Source organism: Convolutriloba macropyga, chromosome 13 (genome assembly GCF_964194025.1).
Source record: "Convolutriloba macropyga chromosome 13, txConMacr16.3, whole genome shotgun sequence".
Lineage (NCBI taxonomy): Eukaryota > Metazoa > Xenacoelomorpha > Acoela > Convolutidae > Convolutriloba > Convolutriloba macropyga.
Window position 1 is genome coordinate 22,537,861 of NC_134480.1, and position 20,331 is coordinate 22,558,191.

General features: G+C 33.1%; 2 protein-coding genes across 13 annotated transcripts in view; one reads left to right on the forward strand and one right to left on the reverse strand.

Moving 5' to 3' along the window:
- LOC142351995 (uncharacterized) overlaps positions 1-20,331 on the reverse strand; it is a 100,320-nt gene that overhangs the window by 19,094 nt on the left and 60,895 nt on the right. For 11 of the 12 annotated variants that reach the window (XM_075404299.1, XM_075404294.1, XM_075404304.1 and 8 more), the window contains 3 exons: positions 6,628-8,491; positions 3,765-3,925; positions 3,295-3,503 (listed from right to left, as the gene is read on the reverse strand). In XM_075404299.1, the coding sequence (XP_075260414.1) occupies positions 3,295-3,503; positions 3,765-3,925; positions 6,628-8,401 (2,144 nt within the window). In that variant the 5' untranslated portion in view covers positions 8,402-8,491. Of the gene's footprint in view, positions 1-3,294; positions 3,504-3,764; positions 3,926-6,627; positions 8,492-8,940; positions 8,965-20,331 lie in introns of those variants that run through there. The other variant, XM_075404305.1, reaches the window with a different exon arrangement.
- LOC142351998 (oligosaccharyltransferase complex subunit ostc-like) overlaps positions 12,863-20,331 on the forward strand; it is a 158,377-nt gene continuing 150,908 nt past the window's right edge. Inside the window, exon 1 of the mRNA XM_075404315.1 lies at positions 12,863-12,873. The gene's annotated coding sequence lies outside the window, so the exon portion shown is untranslated. The remainder of the gene's footprint in view (positions 12,874-20,331) is intronic.

Consider the following 20,331-nt stretch of genomic DNA (forward strand, 5'->3'; position numbering starts at 1 on the left):
AAAAATAAACCTCCTTCTATTGACTGAAAGTAAAGTCTTTCTAGAGGTTTTCTCTCTTTAATTGTAGGCGTTATCGCTTCGATATCATGAGTTGTTAATACTTTTTTTAATTGTGTACGTTTGCCAATTTTGAAAGTTGTTTTTGTCAGCTGCTCCAATTATCATTCTGATAACAGGCTGCAACATTTTTGGAAAAAGCGAAGATGGATGTACGTACAGATTTATTTAAATGGATGACGTATGATTTGATGGCTTCGAAACAGTTTTCTTGCAAAAAAAATTGACTTTTGTGTTTAGCGTGTACTTATTTTTCATTTTGAACTGCTATTACATACTCTGGATAATGGCAGGTCTCACTGACTTCCTCTGGAGATTTAAACAGTTAAATTTCATGATTTTAGTTGATTGATAACGGTTTTAATGACAATGAAACTTTTTGTTTTGAAAATTTTGATCGACCTTTTGAACTCTGCCCCTTTCTGTTTTTCTTTGTGACAACTTGTATCTTAATGTTATTAATGATATCTTCCATCCCCTTTTGGTCAGATGACACAATAAATTTTTGGTGTTTTCACGCTGCAGCTGAATTTTTTATGGCTCGGCGTTATGTGGTTTAAGAAGTTTTTTAAAATATTGATACTGGTCATTGCTTTTGGTCATTTTTTGTTGTCTTTTTGTAATAGTTCCCTTGAAAAGAGGTCTGATTGATTTTCAAAAACATCATAATTAAACAGCCATGATCTGTCCCATTGACAGCTTTTGGTTTTAACAATGTGTTCTTGGAACATTTTGTGTATTTGTAAATTTCTAAAGTTTACTTCTGTCTGTACTCGTTTTTAATTTGTTGTCTTAAGACTTAATTTTCTGTAATTTGAGGCACGGATGGCCTCCCACAAAATTGAAAGCTGTTTTTTTATTTTATTTCAGTTGAAAATTCAGGTTTTACAAAAAATCGAAAAATTTTTGATTTTAAAAGTAAATAAGTTTTTGAGTTCCGGCGATCTTTTAAATCATTTTTTGAAAATTTGCAACATAGTCACTAATCTAAACACAAGATACATCTTCTTTCTAGAAAAAAAATTACTAGCTTTGTTTACTAGTGGTGTTGTGGCTCTGTTATTTGGTGTTTTAACAAGTCTTTTGCGACTTCGTTAATGGGTAATGATTTTGAAAAATTTGACAATTTTTATGTTTCTTATATTTAGTTTTTGTGACAAATTTTAACATGGAAAACAATTTTCATTAGTTTTGACGAGCAGTTAATCATACATAATGGCTTTAGAAGCCCGTAGTTTAAATGTTTCGAGCCTGTTTTCCCCCAAACTTTTTCTGAATACCAAAGTTTTTCAGTCCTATCTGTCACTTTTTGTTTTAGGGCTACCACAAATTCTGGATGATAAAGATCTCAGTAGTTTTTGTTCATTATTTTTTGTTCATTTTGTCTCTTATTGTCAGCAATGACAAATATCACTTGTTCGCTTGGTTGGCATTATTTAATTCATGTCCTGGCTTACGAATGCTCTCGACAGCTCTGATGGAGTTACATAAAATTCTATCTAGTAATTGTAGTTGGCAGCTGATGGTTGACTTTGCTTTTTTAATCTTGTGTTGTGACTTGTTACAACGTCATATTAAGGAAAGTCACAACTGCTTTGAGGTGAACCAAAAGTTAATTTTTTAAATTATGTTTTAACTGACGTATTTCGACATTAATAGTGATTTTTTTAAGAAAAATTAGATTTTTAGTTCGACGCGAATTGATGTTTCGTTGTTTGTCTTGTCGCGTGGTTTTACTATCAGCAGTTGTCATCGGTTCTCAAGGCGGCATAAACTAGCTCATTCATCGGTTGGCACCTAAGACAACTCACTCATTAAGCATTTTTTTCGAAGAACATGTTTATTTTTGAAAGTTTTGTTTCCCTTTCTCGTTTGGCAAACAATTAAATCAAAAAATATAAGCGGAGTCGGAATATTATGTGCGAACGCACATTACCGAGCCTCCGTGTTACATTTAGAGGCAACAAAAGTTGGTTAGTACTGATAAAAATAAGTAGTATTCCTGGAGTGTAAACTTCATTTGAAACATCTCAAGCTCAGCTCATTAGTTGGAGGCTAGATTTATGCCTCAATTCCATTGGTGACAATTTTTGCTCTATAAACGTTAATATTGCTTGTCCTCAAAATTGAAAATTGTCATTTGCCACACACGATGCAGCTATCATACACATGTTGTCTTTTAACAACTTGTTAACAACACTGTATATATTTAACGTCTAACCAAATGTAGGCATGTGAATCCAGTTATTGCAAAAAGTAAGTAAAGTTATGTTGAAGTCCATTGAAAATTTTTTGTATTTCGTTAAGTCTTCATTTGTATGAAAAAGTGCTATAAAAGTTTGTTCATGTTGAAACGGAAAACATAATTTTCTCCATAAAATATTTATGCAGTTTAAAAATAAAGAGCAAGGAAAGATGAAGACTGTTTTGCCGAAACGTTATGTCCACCAGAACAACGTTTATTTTCAACGTTAATTTTGGGCCTAGGAAATAAACCCCCACGGAAAATACCCATGGGTCGAAACCGAATGGTTAACTTGTAAGACCTTGCAAGTTTCTGGCAAAAACTTACAAAGCGATGCATCGCCTTGCAAAAATTCCCAAAAACTTGCAAGTTCTTACAAGTTATCCATTCGACTTACAAGTTCATACAAATTAACCATTCGACTTAAAAGGTTCTTGAAAGTTAACCATTCAACTCGCAGGGTTCTTACAAGTTTTTGACGTAACATTTGACTTACCTAATTTCTTACAAAAGTTATTTGAATTTAAGTTGATACTAGATAACTTTTCTGCCTATATTGTAGCAAAACACAATAAAACGTCGCAAGGTATAATTGTAAACAGATGCTTAAAAATATAGAACCTGGAAACGTGTGAATTGAAATTATAAAATAAAAATTGGTTACAAAAATGAAGGACCACAAAATTATTTTGAGAAAACGCTGACATGTAAATTTGAAGCTTCAATCAAAGTCAAAAAAGTATAAAATTTTAGGAACACTTCTAAAGAGCAATCGTGAAGAAACCAATTGAGATATACTGCTCATTAATTGATTTGCAACCTTGGGGGTTTATTTCCTATCTAAAATGACGTGGGGTTTTTCCGCAACCAATTTTATTTATATTTTTCAGAGTTTTTATCATTATTAATGAGAACTATATCCTGGAACGACTGATACCCCCTGGAAGGAATTATACCCCAGGGGAGGGATGCCATGGATCTCTAAAAGTAACCTGTCGGCACCATCGCCGATTGGAGCTCCACCCTGAGTAGATTCGGATTGAGTAGCATCAGTGACGTCATCAGTAGTCTGGGTCTCTGTGATGTCCTGGCCACTTTCAATATCGGAACCCTCCTTCTCTTTCTCATCCACTGACTCTGTTGTAGTTGTTGTCCAAGACATTGTTGTAGTTGTTGTTATTGTGGTGATGACGTTTTCCCCCTAATTGAAGTGTCAGGTGGTGAAAAGTCGAGAAAATTGCTCAAATATACAACAAAGAAGAGATGAGAAATGTAGTATTAGATATAGGATGTTTTATTTTGGCAATTAATGTTTGCGTTTCTCTCGTCTTCTCTGAAAAATGTTCTAGAAAAGATCCCAGAACATGTTCTCTGTACCATTGTCAACTAAGTTACGCTTAAATTTAATCGCCATAGAAAGATTATTTAGTGATTATCAGCTGGTTGGGTGGATTTGACCGACCTCTTTATCCTCCCCCTCTTTGTCAATGGGTTCCGGCTGTTCCTTCTCTTCATCCATTTGATCATCCTCATCGCATTCAGCTGTGCTCTTAATTGACCCTTCTTCTTCTTTTTCTTCAGTCTGTTCAGTCTCGGCCGCAGTTCCTCCTGCCTCTTCTGTGTCTGAAATTTCAATTCAATAAATTGTTCAAGTTCCAGACTACTCAAATTTCAAGTTTAATTTTTGGAATTGCTTCAAGTTTTTTAAATTGCAGTTTTCTTAAACTACAAAAGAAGCTGGTCATAATGACATTTTAGCGTCAAAATGTCATTTTACCACATTTTTATCATTATAAAAATACAATTTTTTAAAGATGTTTAATCAATTGTAGACGGTGTTTCAGAGGAGGGGCGGTGAGGTAGAGACCAAATGTGGGCACGTCCAGAGACTGTACCAGACGAACCAGAATGTCATCCCTATGTTCAGACTGTCTCCAACTAAAGCTTATTTCCAAACTTTCTTGCGTTGAAAACTATTTTGTGTTCTTCATGAGCTCAAAAGTGCGTATAATCATATTTATCTCAATATTTATAAATATTTTATTCTATACAATGTGTTTATTGTGCCGAACCACTATAGTGGAAGAGAAGGGTTTTTGCTTTCTTGTTCCGTCAAATTTGGCCAATCGGTGTATTGATCGGAGAGGGTTGTGAGTGGTATCATTAGAAAGCCCCTCCAGCATGGACTATATAATTAAAAAGATTATTATTGAACTTCGTTTTTCCAGAGATTTATTGAGGCTGAAAGTTTTGTGAAACTTTGACTGACTTTCGTTGTTTTTGTTGATGTAAGAGTGTTGTTGAAATGTTTGTTGAAAATTTTTGGCTAAAATTTTTGCTAAAATTTTCAAGATAGGGCCTTTTTTCATGGAAAATAGCACTAAATAAGAAACTTTAGTCCACTTATATTTTTTCAACGTCTTTACATCAACCTCTAGCAGAGGTTAATGGCGTTTTCTCTTTTTCTAAGGCAACTATTTGCTGATTTAGGTTGATAGCTGAATCTTCTCATGACTTTGAATACAAATGTATTAAATTATTAATAGACGTTTTTTAGCTTGGCAATTCGTTTCTCCGTTCTGTCTAATTGTTACGACACATCATTAGCTACAGGTCGAAAATTGCATTATTCGTGTTGAATAAGCGCACAATCGAACAAATCTAAGGTTTTTAATGCATTGCTTATTGTCTTTACGGCTTTGATACTGGTTTCCACAAAAAAAGTAAGTGTTTTTGGAAAAGTAAGTGTACTTATTTGCTGATTTCAGCTGATAGCTAATACTTTTTCATGATTTTGATTTTTTTGAGTTTTCGAAAAATAACTTTGCGCTTTTTATAATACTCTTTTTCTACTACTTAGTCTCATTATTCACAGATCACATATGAAATTATTGGCGTTCAAACAGCAACTGAATATATCTTGTTCTTATTCTTTACGTAATAGATTTTGGTTTTTACGGTTTCATAACCGTTTTCTAGCAAATTTTCAGTGATTTTCTCGTCTGCATTTGTCGCTTGTTTTTGTAGAAGTACGACATATTGTGAATAACGACAGCGACAGGTCTCAATGTCTTCATATGGCGGTATGAATCAACTTAAACCTATTTAAAGATTTAAATTGATATCTAGGGTTTTTATTAACTGAAATTTTTTAATTTCAAAAAATACAAACGCATTGTTTTCAACTTTCCATCTTTGTTATTTTTTGTCTCTTTGTTACCCGCCTCATTATGGGCTAGTGCTTTGTTTTTTCTAGTTTACTTTAATTTAATTCTTTCATATGAGGTTTCATTTTAAGCAATTTTGACATTGTTATTAGACATTCAGCTTTGTATTCAGATTATATTTTTTGTTTTTATTTTATTTTGTTGTCTGTCTTGTCTCGAAATCCAAATAATTGCAGTTTATACGTATATATATATATATATAAATTTTCCATTGAAATTTTTGATTGAAACACATGTATATGGTCCTGGTTTTACAGCATGATTTTTGCAGCTTCAGAAACCTTTTAGTTTTAGGAATAAAATTGTTTGCTGAAACCTTTGGCGACGCTTTACTTTTTTTGAATTTTAGAGATCTGCGATTTTCTAACTGCAAACTTGTCATTTGAAAAGGAGCCCTGAAACGCATGAGATTTCAATGTTTTGGCTCTTTTTCCTTTTGTTCAATTAGAAGATTTTTTTGAGACCAAGAGTCACTATGTTGAGTCTTCCCTGGCTTCAAAATTGCCTACGTCCAAACTTTTGTGCGTTCATTCATGTTTCCAGATCGGGTAAATTGAACGCACGACGCCCTCCTGGTGCACTCAATTTCATCGGGTGCTGTCAAATTTTGGGGCTATTTCTGTGCCCTCAGCATTGGTGGGATTAGTTTAGCTTTATTTGTAAATTAACTTTCTATACATTGGGCATAATTGGCTAATGGCTATTGATTTGAAGCTCTTAATAAAGTTTTTTTTCACCGTATACTTCATCATAGTTAAGAGTTTGGTTTGAGGAAACAGTGAAATATTATTTAAAAAATCCTCTTGCAAGTTTCAAAATGCCGGAAGTCTGCATTGTCAGAAATTAAAATGTCAGATGTTCCTACATACACAGCCAGAAGTTGACTTTCATGAAATTTCGCCATCTTTAAACTTGCAAGTTACGCGTTTCAAGCGATGTTAATTACGTGACTCTATGCATGTTCGCTTCAAAATTCTGTGAACATCTCGAACGGCTACGTGGTTCTCGATGAATGCCAAAAAGTTTTCAGCAACTTAAGCAGAGTCACATAACCTATAAAAACTTAATATACACAAATTAAGTTTTGATCTAACAAACCTTGTTCTTGTAACTCGTTTTCTGTTTGCTCTTCTGTCATTTCTGCATCATCCTCTTCCGCTATTTTCTCCAAACCAGCTGAAGTTTCCAGAAGCTGAACATATTCATCCGCGTCATCATCAACATCGACAGTCAAAATCTCTTCAGTTTCATCAAGGTCAAACTCTGACGGAATTTGTTCATTCTCTTCATCCTCACCCTGTTGTGATAATTCAGGCTGTTCTGTTGATTCGATTTCGTGTATGGCACTTAAAACTGCATCTTTGCAAATTTGTTCTGAGATTTCAGTTATGTATTCGTCTTGAAGCATCATTTGTTCCTCGCGTTCGAATTCTTCCACGCTACTTCCCCTGTCTACCGATTCCTCCTCGTCTTGTGTTAGCTGGTCATCTTTATCATCGAGGGGTTCTGAATCGGCCTCGGGCTCGGGTTGGACTTCGGGTTCGAGAACGGGTTTTGCATCCCCCTCAACTGTTGGATCAATGCAAGTTTCGGGTTCTGTTTCAGGTTCTGCCTGACCTTCAGGTTCAGTTTCACTTTCGGGTTCTGTATGTGTTTCTGTTTGAGTTTCGGGTTCCTCTTCGATTTCGGGTTCTGCCTGACAGTCCGGTTCCGTCTGATGGTCAAAGTTGACCGGAATCTCGTCTTCGGTTTCAGCTACCGGTTCTTCGGATTCCTCTTGTTCATCAGTTTGAGATTCAAGCTGTGTTGTCAATTCCGGTTCCGTTGATTCATCGACTTCAGCTTGTTGTGCTGGTTCAGTTTGAGCCTCAACAATGTCAGAAGGTGTCTCTGGAATGACTTCAGGAGTTGAACTGGATTCCACAACTGTCGTCGACTCGAAATATTGGTAAGCCGTTTCTGACCGACTTTCGGAATGCTGCATGATATTAACAGAGAGGTCAACCTCTGTGTGCGATGACTCAATGTTGATCTCGGAGGATTCAATTTTGACTGTTTTCACTTTTGTGATTAAGTTCACTTCGTGAGACTGGGTCTCTAGCACCGTTGTAGTAGCATCATACACCGATGTCTCAACTTCGGACGAAACATCGCAAGGCTGCTCATCATTTTCATTTTCAAGACATTCGATTCCCTGATCAACTTCAGCTGATTCAGGTTCAACAGAATCGGCAACGGTAGTATTATCAAGTTTCACGTCATCAATAGTCAGCTCGGTATCTTCGGACGTTACGGGTTCCTGGGACCCATCACAAACGTCTTCAGACTCAATTTCAGGCATCGGATTCGATGATTTTTCAGCATCATCGTCAATTTCGTCAATTTTGGGTTCCATGGCTGAAATTTCGCTGTTCAGAGTCTGATCAGCGAGCTGTTGAGGCTGGTCAGTGTTTTCCACTTTAGAGCCGGTATCATCATGAGAATCAAGTATCGAAACATTGTGAGTTCCGTCAATTTCATCAAGTTCAGAATTTTTTTCAGCACCATTTGAAGAGTTTTCACTCAATTCTAAAGCGTTTTTGAATTCTGAAGGCAACGCTGGGACTGTTTGATCTGATCTGTCATTGGTCGTGGAATCCGATGACATCGTCAAGTCATCTGCAGGACCATTTTGATCAGTTTCTGTCGTGCCAGGAACCGCAATCCCACCAGCTGAAGACTTTGACAATTCCCCCGTTGTTTCTGTTGCGTCATCTATCGTTACTTCATCTGTTGTTACGTCATCTTTGGTCACGTGAGCAGTGTCTTCAGCTTGCGTGGGCGTGGTACTGGTCACTGTCTCGTCAACGTGTGTTTGTGGGGAACTGTCCATTGCAATTAAGGCGTGATAATTTTTAGCACCTTATCAAGATTTGAATATTGGATGAATTATCAATTGCGAACACAGGTTATAATCCAATAGCTAAAACACCGCACGTATCACTAAGGGTGTCAGGACAAAATACCCAATGCCAAAATACACAATGAGGCATAATACCCCAAAATAAACCAAATATTTATATCCTAATGTTGAAACTACCAGAACGATTATTTAGCATAACATTACCGAAGTGAGACAACATAGAATGTATTATGTCTGGCGGGCCATGGCCAGGCCTCAGTGGCCCGTTGTACTTAGTACGAAACAACCACAACCAAACGTTTTGAACGTGATTAAATTATCCGCTTAAGTATGATAAAACATGCTTGTAATACCGAGTGTAAAATGCGTAATCGGATTATTGAATGAGAAGATCAAAGGGAAAAAATTGGGCAGAATAGCATCGGTACATTGATTCATTGGCACATTGGGTATTTTGGTATAGGGTATGTTGCCATATGCAACCTGATTAAGTTACACTTAGTTGAAACCTAATTCTGTAAGAACTCTATATTAATGATCACAATAATATTATGTTCCAATAGCTTTCAACTCCCTCCGGGGTATAGAAAGCCGTGCAAAGAAACGAGGTTCAATAGTCATCCTAAAGGCAAACACAATTTCACGATTGCAAGATAAGAATCATAAAATCTGACCCATCCATTCAGTAATAACCGTTCTAGACTTTCAAACTTCAGTGATATGAAATCGATCTCAAGCATAAGTTATGATTTCTGGCGACGCCTTGATATTGTCAACAATTACTACCGTGAGATTCTTGGCACAACCGTTAGATAAGAAACTAATTAAAGCATGATTTCGACACTGAATTTTATAATAAGCGCCATGTATATTTCATATTATCGTTTATTCATTCGAGAAATTTCAAAGTTTAATCGATAGGTGAATATATAGTCGAATACATGCCAAGCAAGTTTCAAAATCTTTGATCCGGACCTGCAGCGAAATTTCTAAAAACTTGTTAGAAAATAAAGCAAAAAATAAAGCAAACTTTTTACGGGGCTCAAGAATTTTTGTGAGGAAATTGTTGAAAAAAACGGAGTAAAAATAACTCAATACATTTGTGAAAATCAAACTCGGATCGATTGTTGAAATTAAAAAATATTCATTATTTTTAAACGACCATCATTTACAAACATTTGAATATTATATATGATAAGGATTGTGAATGATAAGAAAAGATGAGAAATTTTCTAACGCATTTCAAGAATTTTTGATCAAAAACATTCTTAAAAAAAGAGACAAAAATAGCAATTCAAGTTGTTTTTAAGAGAACCAAAACCGCTTGAAACAGTTTTGAGGGCTCTCCCGATTTAATAACAATTTACAGTTTATAGTGGTGAGTGGAGCGGAACTACCCATATAAAACCTAAATAGCTATTAGTTCAAAGATTAGATCAAAGCTACGACTCACTAAAGAAAAGTATACTGATTTTGTTTCTCTGTGAAGTAATTTTTTTATCAAATTGATTTGTTTGGTGCCTAGAGTGATGTCTAAAACTGTGAAAAAACGTCAAGAACTTGTCATCAACATTGATACAGAGTTGATTATTTGCCATATGTTTACTATTATACATCTCTATGCTGATTCGACATGGCTAACAAAAAGTCAAGCGAGTATGCAGCACAAAAATATCATTAGAAATCATCAAAAACTGTCGATCCCACGACGACTAAAATCTACACACTGAAATTATAATAATTCATTGTACTCCATTATTAATTTAATAAAAAAATCAATCTGCCAAAGTTTCCTAAGGCGGCCAATGTAACAGAGCTCAATGAAAAACGAGTGATAAATTTTTAAATTTTGGAGAAGTAACAATTTTGAAAAGAGTTATAGGGAATTTATGTAATGTCATTGCCTATTTTTAACAAACTGTCTATATTTTCAACAGCCTTATCAATATTATTCTTGTTAATAATTGTTGAAAAATTGAAAATCTTTTTAGTTTTGATTTGAGGCTAGTTCAGTTATTCAGTTACCATTCTTGATAATGATAAAAAAAACGTCGGATTTGTTCTTGTTTTGAAATCTCCTCTGTAAATTTATTTCTAAATCAGTAATTTTTTCGCATAACAATTTGAAATAAAACCACCACTTATCCACAGCGTATGGATCAGCTGATTACACCTTACTAAAATTTCCTGCTAAGACTTGGCAAAATTTTGAAGTCAATTAAAAAAGGGACCTATATTCAATCTGTTCTGGTCCTAATTGTCCTATGTTTATGTTTTGTTTTTGAAATCCAAAAGCTTCTTTTATTTTAGATTAACTCAAAGTCCTTTAGTTAAACGATTATCATATGAAGAAATTTGAATGTATCCATTAAACTTTTTTAGATATCTGACACTTGGGTCATGCTGTCAAAACAGCAATTTAAGACTGATTTTCGGAGACTTTTGTCAATTTTTTACAATGTAAATTTTTGACCTTATTATTTGATTCCCATTAATTGAAAAAAATTGTTGCTGGATGTACCAAAATGAAAGTTTGAAATAATCTCCAAAAGCACGCATTTTCTAATAATTCCAAAGATGAATCATGTACAAAGCCCTTCTCCCTAACAGGGCTATCAGACCATATCAGTCTCCAACTTCTAAACATAAAAGTAAAACTGAAAACAGAAAGTAGACTGACAAAGACAGAACAAAGCGTTCTTAAGATTTCATACAACAAAAATCCTATTAAATTAAATACAACTGAGCTATCAACAAATTAAATAGTTCGGTCAATTTATAACAATAAAAAAGTCCCTGCAAAACTGAAGCAAAATAACCAAAAGGCAAAGAAAATTTGAAATATTATTTACAGCAAAAAAACGTCTAGCTCAAAATTGTTTCTCTTTAATATCTTGAAAATCAACTTCTCTGGCCAAAAGGCATAATCTGAAGTAATTGTACCCCATCACCACACTTTGATAGAAAACAAATAGCTTTATTAAGAACTAGTCATTAAACTGTTACCCTAACCGGTGCCTTGCTACAGAAAACCATTAATTTATATATTATACGACTGACAGATTGGCAGCAAAAGAATCAGCTAAAATAGACAAATTTTGATGAAAACTTTATTAAAAGGCAAATTTCATTGTTTAATTTTTGAATATGATGTATTCAATACCAACTATTTCTAATCAAGTGCTACAAGACAGCTGACTTTAAACGTCGACAGACACTTTGGTGGGCATAACAGAAACAATCAACGGCAGAAATTCAAAACTGAAGTTGCGAAAGTTGATAAATTAGCTAAATATGTGGTCTAAATGTCTTCAAGACCGCTATTGTGTTCCAAAAATCTAGTTAATAAACTATGATAACTGTTTTAAAAAGTATTTTTTTGGCTCATTAACAATTGGATTAAAAAATTTAAAATGAGAAAGAAACATTTGCCAAAGAAGTTTGGTGGTGGTTGTGGTGTGTGGTGCGAGAGAGAGGGAGGGAGAACTAATTTTGCTTAATTTCATTTTGGATTTAAATTCTTTACTTTAAGTCCCAAAGCAACAACTGCTTCAAAAAAGTAGCTCTATTATCTCTCTATAATGCGTAGAAAGTTTTTCAGTTTTGGCCAGAGAAAAAATACTGCCGGTAATACTTTCCTTATTGTTCCGACCCCACTTGTGGGGGGGGGAGGAACTACATAATCAAATGGGTTTTTTTTGTTCAGTCAATTTTGGCCGATCGATATATTCATCGCAGAGAAATGTGAGTGGTATCATTAAAAGCTGATCGAGCGTAGAATTCAAAATTAAAAGATTTTTTTGATTTTTGTTTTTTTTTTCGAGGAGTTTTGAGGAGAAGTTTTGTGTGAACAACGGGATTTTTGTTCACTTTTAGTGTGATTTTTCTACAAATTAAGATATTTTGGACAAAAATGGTATTTCAAACTTAAATTTCTTGCCAAAAATGAACCAATTTCGTGTTCCTAAAAGACTAAAGGCGATAAAAAAGACTAGTTCTGGTCTCATAGGGAGCTTCAATATTTAAAAAAAAATTCGAAATCTATTTGAGAGCTCTTTTTTTTATAAAACTTTTCTAGTTTTTTTTCGCTTTTTTAAGTCACCTAGAGAAAAGTCACTTTTCATATCGAGGTTCCGTTAATGACAAACCTCCTTTACAGTAAAATTATGCCCAATGACCCAAAAAAATTGTTTTCAAGGAATTGCTTATGTTTTTTTCAAAATCGACTCTGAGTTTTCGTAATTTTAAACGGAATTGTGAATTTCTTTTTGAGGTTTTACTAATTTTTGGAGTCCTATTGCATGAATTCATTGAATAACATTTCAATATGTTCCGTAATGAGATTTAAGTGAACATATCTAGTGCTTTGAGTGGTCAGCTAACGGCTGTTAAGACTGAAAAAAAATTAACCAATCGAACATTAACCAATCGTAAACTTATTATCGTGAACTGTAAGTCAGTCTCTGTGATGAAAGCAACCTATTCCGTACTACAGTTACCACATTTAGTTTAGCTGGCGGTTTTATCTTCAAACTTTTAGTAATATGACTTCAATGACTCAAGATTTGAAAAAGTTTTAAAATTTTTTTTGGATATTTAAGTATTATGGGTTACTTTTGAACCCTTATCATATTATCCTATTGACAACTCCTATTGGCTTCAAGAAGACGTTCAATGGATTACAGATAAATTTTTCAGAGAAAAGCTCATGGTTTCAAATGGCTTCGACCTTTTCTTCTCGCACTGCTCTACTGAGTTTTTGCTTTTTGCCTGACTTTGTTGTTTTTTTTTCATGTCATAAGACTTGTTGTGATGTTTTATTGATCAACTATGCAAGACAAACATCCCCATACTCCTACTGCAGTATATTTGAGCGTAGTTATTGACTTTCGATGAAATTTAATGACTTTGATGGCTGTTAAGAAATTAAAAAGTAATTTTTCGAAAAATTTTTTGAACATTAACCAATCTTAAAATTTTCGTGAACTGTTATTCAGTCTCAGTATTGACAGAACCCATTTTCTTTCTATTGAAACTAAAACAGATTTTGTTGGGGGTCAGATAATCTTCTAACTATTGATTATTAGACTTCGATAACACAAGAATTCAATGTTTTTAAAAAAAAAAATTTTGGATGTTTTCGTATTATTGGCTACTTTTGAACTCTCATCACATTATCCAAATACTATTCACCTTATCCAAATATTATTCTAATCCCATTGGCTTGGAAAAGCCAATCAGTGGATCACAGATAAAGTTTTCAGAGTAAAGCTAATAGTTTAAATGGCTTTGAAATTTTCTTCTCGCACTTTTCTAGAGAATTATGGTTTTCGCTTTTTTTTGTTGTTGTTTTCAGTCTTAAGACTTATTGCGATCTCCTATTGATTATCAATGCATGACAAAGGTATTTTTCCTGCCATTGTGTTGTTTTTCTGAGCGTAGTTATTGACCACCGTTAAAAGCTTTTGAGTTTAGTGGCTGTTAAGACTTTAAAAAAGTTTTTCTAAAACTTTTTTGAACATTAACCGATCCTAATTTTTTTTCATGGACTGTTAGTCAGTCTTAGCACTTACAGGATCTTTTTTTATTTCTAATGTAGCCAAAAATAATCTGGTTAGCGGTTTTATCTTCTACCTATTAGTTTTAAACTTCGATGCCACCAGTTGTCAATTTTTGTTTAATTTTCGAGTATTTTTCATTTTTGGATCCTGTTGAAATCTTATCACATTATCCTAATACTGATAGTTCCATTGGTTGGGGAAGACGTTCAACGAATCATATATGAAGTTTTCAGAGAAGAACTCATGATTTAAATTGCTTCGACACTTTCTTCTGGCCCTTTTCTACTCAATTTTTGGTTGTTGCCTGTCTTTGTTGTTGTTTTCAACTGCAAAATTTTTGCTGTAAGTTTCTATTGAAAAAATATGAATAGCAAATAAACTTGTCGTCCCGTGGAGGCATAATTTAGCGTATTTAGTGGATTCTGTTGAAAGCTAATGAAATTAATGGCGTTGAGACTACGAGTTTTCTCAAAACTTTCGTGGTTCTAATGTATTTGTTCATATTTGATTTTTTTAAACTATATTGATAAAGAAAAGGGATTCCATTGCTATTAAAAAATTAATTGAACATAGAAAAATTTTTAGTGAAAAGCTTATTTTTTAATGCCCTCGGCACTTTTCTCGCTCAATTTTTTTTTCTTGAAGTTGCTGTTATTGCCTGTTTTTGTTCTTCAGGTAGCCGTAAATTGCTGACAAGTCTCTTTGGCTTTTAGTTGAGGATTGGATTAATGAATTTACCAGGATCAGTCAGTCAGTTTGTAGCCATTAGTCTTAAAGTTTATGACATACAGTTTCAAACAATTTTCAAACTTTTCAGTTTTTGTTGTTCTTTTCGTCAAATTGTATTTTATTTTCATCAATGAGAGGTCACATCCAATTTCTTGTATTCCATAAAATAACATATCTACTGATTTTATTTGTAACCAATGCTTTGTTTGTCGGAAAATATGCGTTTTATAGAACGTTTTTCGAGTGGTCATTTTTTGCGCTTCTTTTTCTCTTCCTACAGAACAATCGCGTAGTAACAGATCACAATGGTTTACAAATATGGCCCAATTAAAATTATCTAATCTCTCAGTATAATTCCTGCAGCTGAATTAGTAGAAATAAGAATTGACTTAAAAATATATAAAATTCAGATAATAGCTATTGATTTTAATGGTACCAATAGTTTGTGTTTTCGCAAATCGTTTCCAATTTTTTAGGTTTTTCTTTAGTTCGTTTCTAAGGCTTAAACTACCAAAAGACAAGGTTTTGAAATTTTTTGGTTTAAAAAATGTTGATTGATTTCTGAATTTCGCCTCATTGATCGTAACATAGTCTCAATAAGAAATTTTTCCGTCCACTGTATAGTAAGGACAAATTAAATTTGAGTATTTAAGGTTCTAACTGACTGCATTTTGACGTTGTTACTATGTGCTTTTAAATTTAGATATTCAGTTTTTGCCGTGAAGTCTCTGTTTTTGCTATTTTTTTGTTGTCTTTGTCTCGTGGTCTCTTTAAGGTCAAATCTCATTGGCGCTGTAATAAGGCATGGCATTATGTAATTCAATTAGTAGATAGGTTGTGTAACGATTGTTTTAAACTCAAACATCTATTTTTGTTGTTTCTTCATTTGGTTGACAATTAAGTCAAAAATGTAGATGAGCTCGGGTCGGAACATCATGTGCGAACGCACATTAACGAGCCGCCTTGTTACATATGTAATGTTTCAACAATTAGTATACCTGGATTTAGCATACCTGCAGACCACATGTAGTCTAGTTGTATTCAATAAACAACAAAAAAGCAAAAATAAACAGTTATAAATTGCGTTGGTCTGAAAAACATTTATACAAAGTTATTTGAAGTGCATGTCAAGTTCCAAACACATTATTCACCAATGATACTTAACTGAGTTATAATCGCACTGATTTATTGGCCGTGTTTGTTGAGCGTAAGTGCAAGCTCCAACTGGTTTTTAATCAACAATTTCTTCGAATTGAAATTGCTAAATCGGTCTGACTATTAGCTTATTAAACACAAAGCCTATGCTTTTTAATGCATACTTAATCACGTTTATGCTTGGTGTGCTGATAATTGAAAATATGTAAGATTAACATAAATCACTGACATGAATTCGAACCGAAAATACGCAAATTTCTATTCACTCGAAAAAGAGAAAATGTAAAAAGAAAAGTTATAAATTTTAAAATCTTTAAAATGTTGCTAAGAAGCTTGTATTCCAATTTCTCGCCAGTAAATAAAAAACAACCCTCAGCTAAACTAAGCAAATTTTATTTTACATTTGCACTGGACGGAAAATCTTCGAGAATATTCTCATATAAATATCGAATTCAGTACAAAACCAATCATTTTTTTGAAAATACGCTGCGCAGTTTTTTCATAAGTTTATCAGAATCATTAAGTCTCAAGAGTTTTATACACATTCATACCATGATCATATACGATACCATACAAATCAAATTTATTTATTTCCTTGCGATAACGATAATTTCCTTGCGATAAGAAGTCAAATATGATTACCAAGAAATCACACATCTTTTTACTCCCTGCAAAAATTCTCGCTAGTTTTTCAATAAAAAAACGAATCACTAAATTAATTCCACATCAAAAAAATATACGCACTCAATTTCAAACATCGACTACAATAAGGCGGAGTCTGACTCCTTTGAGATGTTTAATTCTTTACAAAATTAAAAACTGCTAGCACAAACTTGTAAATTAACAAGACTGATCATTTAAAATCCGCTTCTTAAAAAATGTCCTGGAATTAAAATTTTGCGGAGTTTTCGCTAACTGAAATCGAGATTTATCCAAATTGCAGCATGATTTTTTGGTAAAAAATCTTTTTGCCGAAATATGTTTTGTGCTATGAGCAGAGAACAATTAATCGTTATTCATAAAAAACAATAATAAAAAGGCAAAATTTGGTCTCATCTTAGATTTTTGAAATCAAAAAGAATATATATTGTATTCTGGCGCTGTCTTTTTCGAAATCTTTCAGTATTTCTTGATTTTTGTGACTAATACACACAATTAGGATATCATATCGTAAATGGAAAGGGGTTACGTAACATTTAGGCTCATACCAGGCACAGTAAACAAATCTCGTGTTTTCAAAGCAGAGCTCTTGGTTTTTTTTGTTTAACAAATTGTTTCCAAAAACTTTTAACGATTTCATGATTTTTGCATGAATTTGTCAATTTGTCGTCTTTTGTAGTCTTAAGGCTTAAAGGCATCAGACAACGGTCCAGCTGACTCTCTAACGAGATAATTGAACCCATCTAATGCTTTAAATTAATGTCTTCTCTTATGACTTTGAACACACTCTTTTTAAAACATCAGTGATTTTTTAAAAACATTACGTCCTTTTTCAACTTTCTTTCGTCAATTTTTAGCTTAATCTCATTGAGAACGAAGTTAAACCCTTTTCTAGCTAAAAACCAACTATTCAGAGCTGCAGTTTCATGCTTCAATTAATGGTTTTATGTTTTTGATTATATGCGTATATAAAAAAAATCTTTTAGAAATTGTTGGAATATTTTCCCATTTTAGATTTCCAGTGTTCTGACTGATTGTCATAATAATGATAGGACCCATTGAACTTGACATGGGCCTCCAGTAAAGAAACGCAAAGTTTTCAATGACTTTTTTCATGGTTTTAATGGCTTACACACTGTTATCTTTCATATTTTAATTGATTTTTTTGCCTGTATTTGTTTTAGTGATTTTTAAGTTACTTTTTTCTTCAAAAATAGCAGTGTAATTTTGAACTCGGAAATTCTCGTTATTTTTTGTTTAAATTGAACTTAGTCTCATTAATGACAGATCCCATCGACTGTTTTTGTGAAGCAAACGTGAATGTCTCTATTGGTTTTGTATACTTTATTGGTAATTGAGTTTTTCAAACTGCTCAAAATTTGCAGTATTTTGATGTCTTTTCACACATGCAATGTGTTAAAAAGCCTCATTGATGCTACACTGAGGCCCAAGTAAACATATATAATCTACTCAGTTAATAGTTTAAGTGTTTCAATGGCTTCAACAAAGAGTATTTGTTTTTTATTGTAAACTTAGAGACAAGTCGGATATGCTTTCTAGTGAACTTAATGTGAATCAACAGATTTGGAACGTTATGAAATTATGCGCAAATTCAAAGTACCGAGCCTCCTGGTTTATTCTGCCAATAAAAAAGTTTATCATTTTGCGAGTGAGTATAACTTTCAAACAAAATAAAATATATCTTTTTAAAGCGATGATTTGTTAAATCATTTACAGAAGGTTAAAAGCGCAATTGCAAAAAGCTAACTTTTCATTCCAGTTTTCAAAATTAGCTGCTTCATGAAAGTAATTTCACTAGAAAGCACATCGGACCTGTCTCTAACAAATATTACAAAAAAATACTGTCTGTTGAAACCAGTGATAACTTAAACTTTCGGAATATTTCATTCATTAAGGTAACAGTGGACCTGAAGAAATAAATAGACAAATCCTTAGCAAAAAAACTTTTCCTTACCATTAGTCGATGTTCGCGATTCCCAAATCGTGAAAAGGGTGCAATGTTTAAGCACTTAAGAATCGGAAAAGATAAGAAACTTTTAAATATTGTCAAAAAACTCGTTTTGTAGTTTTCGGGTCACATTTATCTAATCCTTAACTTTCACAAACGATAAAATTGACTTGATTTGTACTGATTTAATATAATTCTAAAATGTTTTCAAAAATCATTTTGAAATAAAATGGCATGTGCTGAAAAAGATTTGTAATAAGTCCAAATGAAAAGAAAAAATACTACTCAGCTTGAACTCATTCATATATTTTTTCAATTAACCAAAGCAAACAATCCATTCAAATAAAAAAGTTCAATAACGATTCTTTCTGATTGTAAAACTTTTTGCAAATTAGGTTTACAGAATGGAAACAAAAAGTTTGTTTCTGTATCATCTGGAAACCTTAGTAGATATCGCAGTTCTTTTTATCTCTGCATTGATTTACTCTATTTTCGAAGTCATTAATAGCCGCAAAAACGTCAAAAATAGTTTACTGAGCGTCTGAAGTTCAGGTCCTGTGATTACTATTTCAATCACTATTTTTTTGCTCAAAAAAATTTTTGTAAAAAAACTACGAATCAGCTATCTTATTTTATGTTCCAATTGTTAATATGGATAAACACTTAGTTTGAAGAAAACTTTGTTGGCATTTTTTAAATATATTTCATGCTTGGAAAATTTACAATTATTAGATCAGTGCGTAATTCAATACAGAAGTACATTTAGCAAACTTCACAACAAAATTTCAGGTTGTTCAAAAAAATTTTTTTAACCAATTTGCTTTCTGCACCGAATATGTAACATTGCAAAGTGTCTATTCTCTTGCAAAGAGTTTTGTGAATTTGGAGATACCTGACATGAACATAAAAGTTAAAGGCGGTTTGAGCTTAGATGAAGTCCTTCCGAAGTTCAAATCGTTAGAGATTCACACTATGGTTCCAAGTATTTCTATTTATATACATAACTTATTTTGCTAGTTCTATTTTTCAACCTACTGTTTACTTTAATTATCAAATTCTGCAAATTTATATTCCTAGAAAATTGAAAATTGGAGAGATTCTCTGCGTGGAGTGGAATGTTTACGTTCATCGTCATTGAAAAATTGATAATCTTTTCTCTGCTAAAACTTTCAGGTCATATGTTTTCAACTTCAAAGCATCAAACATGATCATGTTGAGAAATGGAAATACACAACACTTTTCGAAATCTTTCTGGCCATCTATAAGAGAAAATTGGTGAAAAACATTTGTAATTTGACTTAATATTGAAGTTTACAAAGCCTTAGAGTTCATCGCTTGTTTTCTTTCTACTTATTCTGGATATTACTAATATGGGCATTTCTGCAATACAAAACAGACTCATTTTAACTATACACAATTAGAATTAATTAACAAGTCTCTTGGAATATTTTTCTGCGTGTCGTAAAAAGGCAATATTTAATCAGCAGTAATAAAAAGCTTGTCAAAAAGTAATCTGTGAATATTGAAAACCTCAAAATGAGCATTAAATGCTCTGCTACTAACATCTGATTGTAGCGTTTTTCTACTGCAGACGTCTATTGGCACCTTCCAGATACCATCTGATATCATATTTCACTCGATTGCCAAATTTTAAAGAACAAAGCAAACCAATAAAATCAAGTTTGTTGATCCCAGTCAAATCAAAATTTTGAAACTTCTTGTTCCCAGAACGTTGTTTAGGGATCATTAAGTTTTATGGAACTTAATTATTCTGTAATTCAATTCTGTAATTAAAAATGCCTTCTCAGAGTCAAGTCGCAAAACGC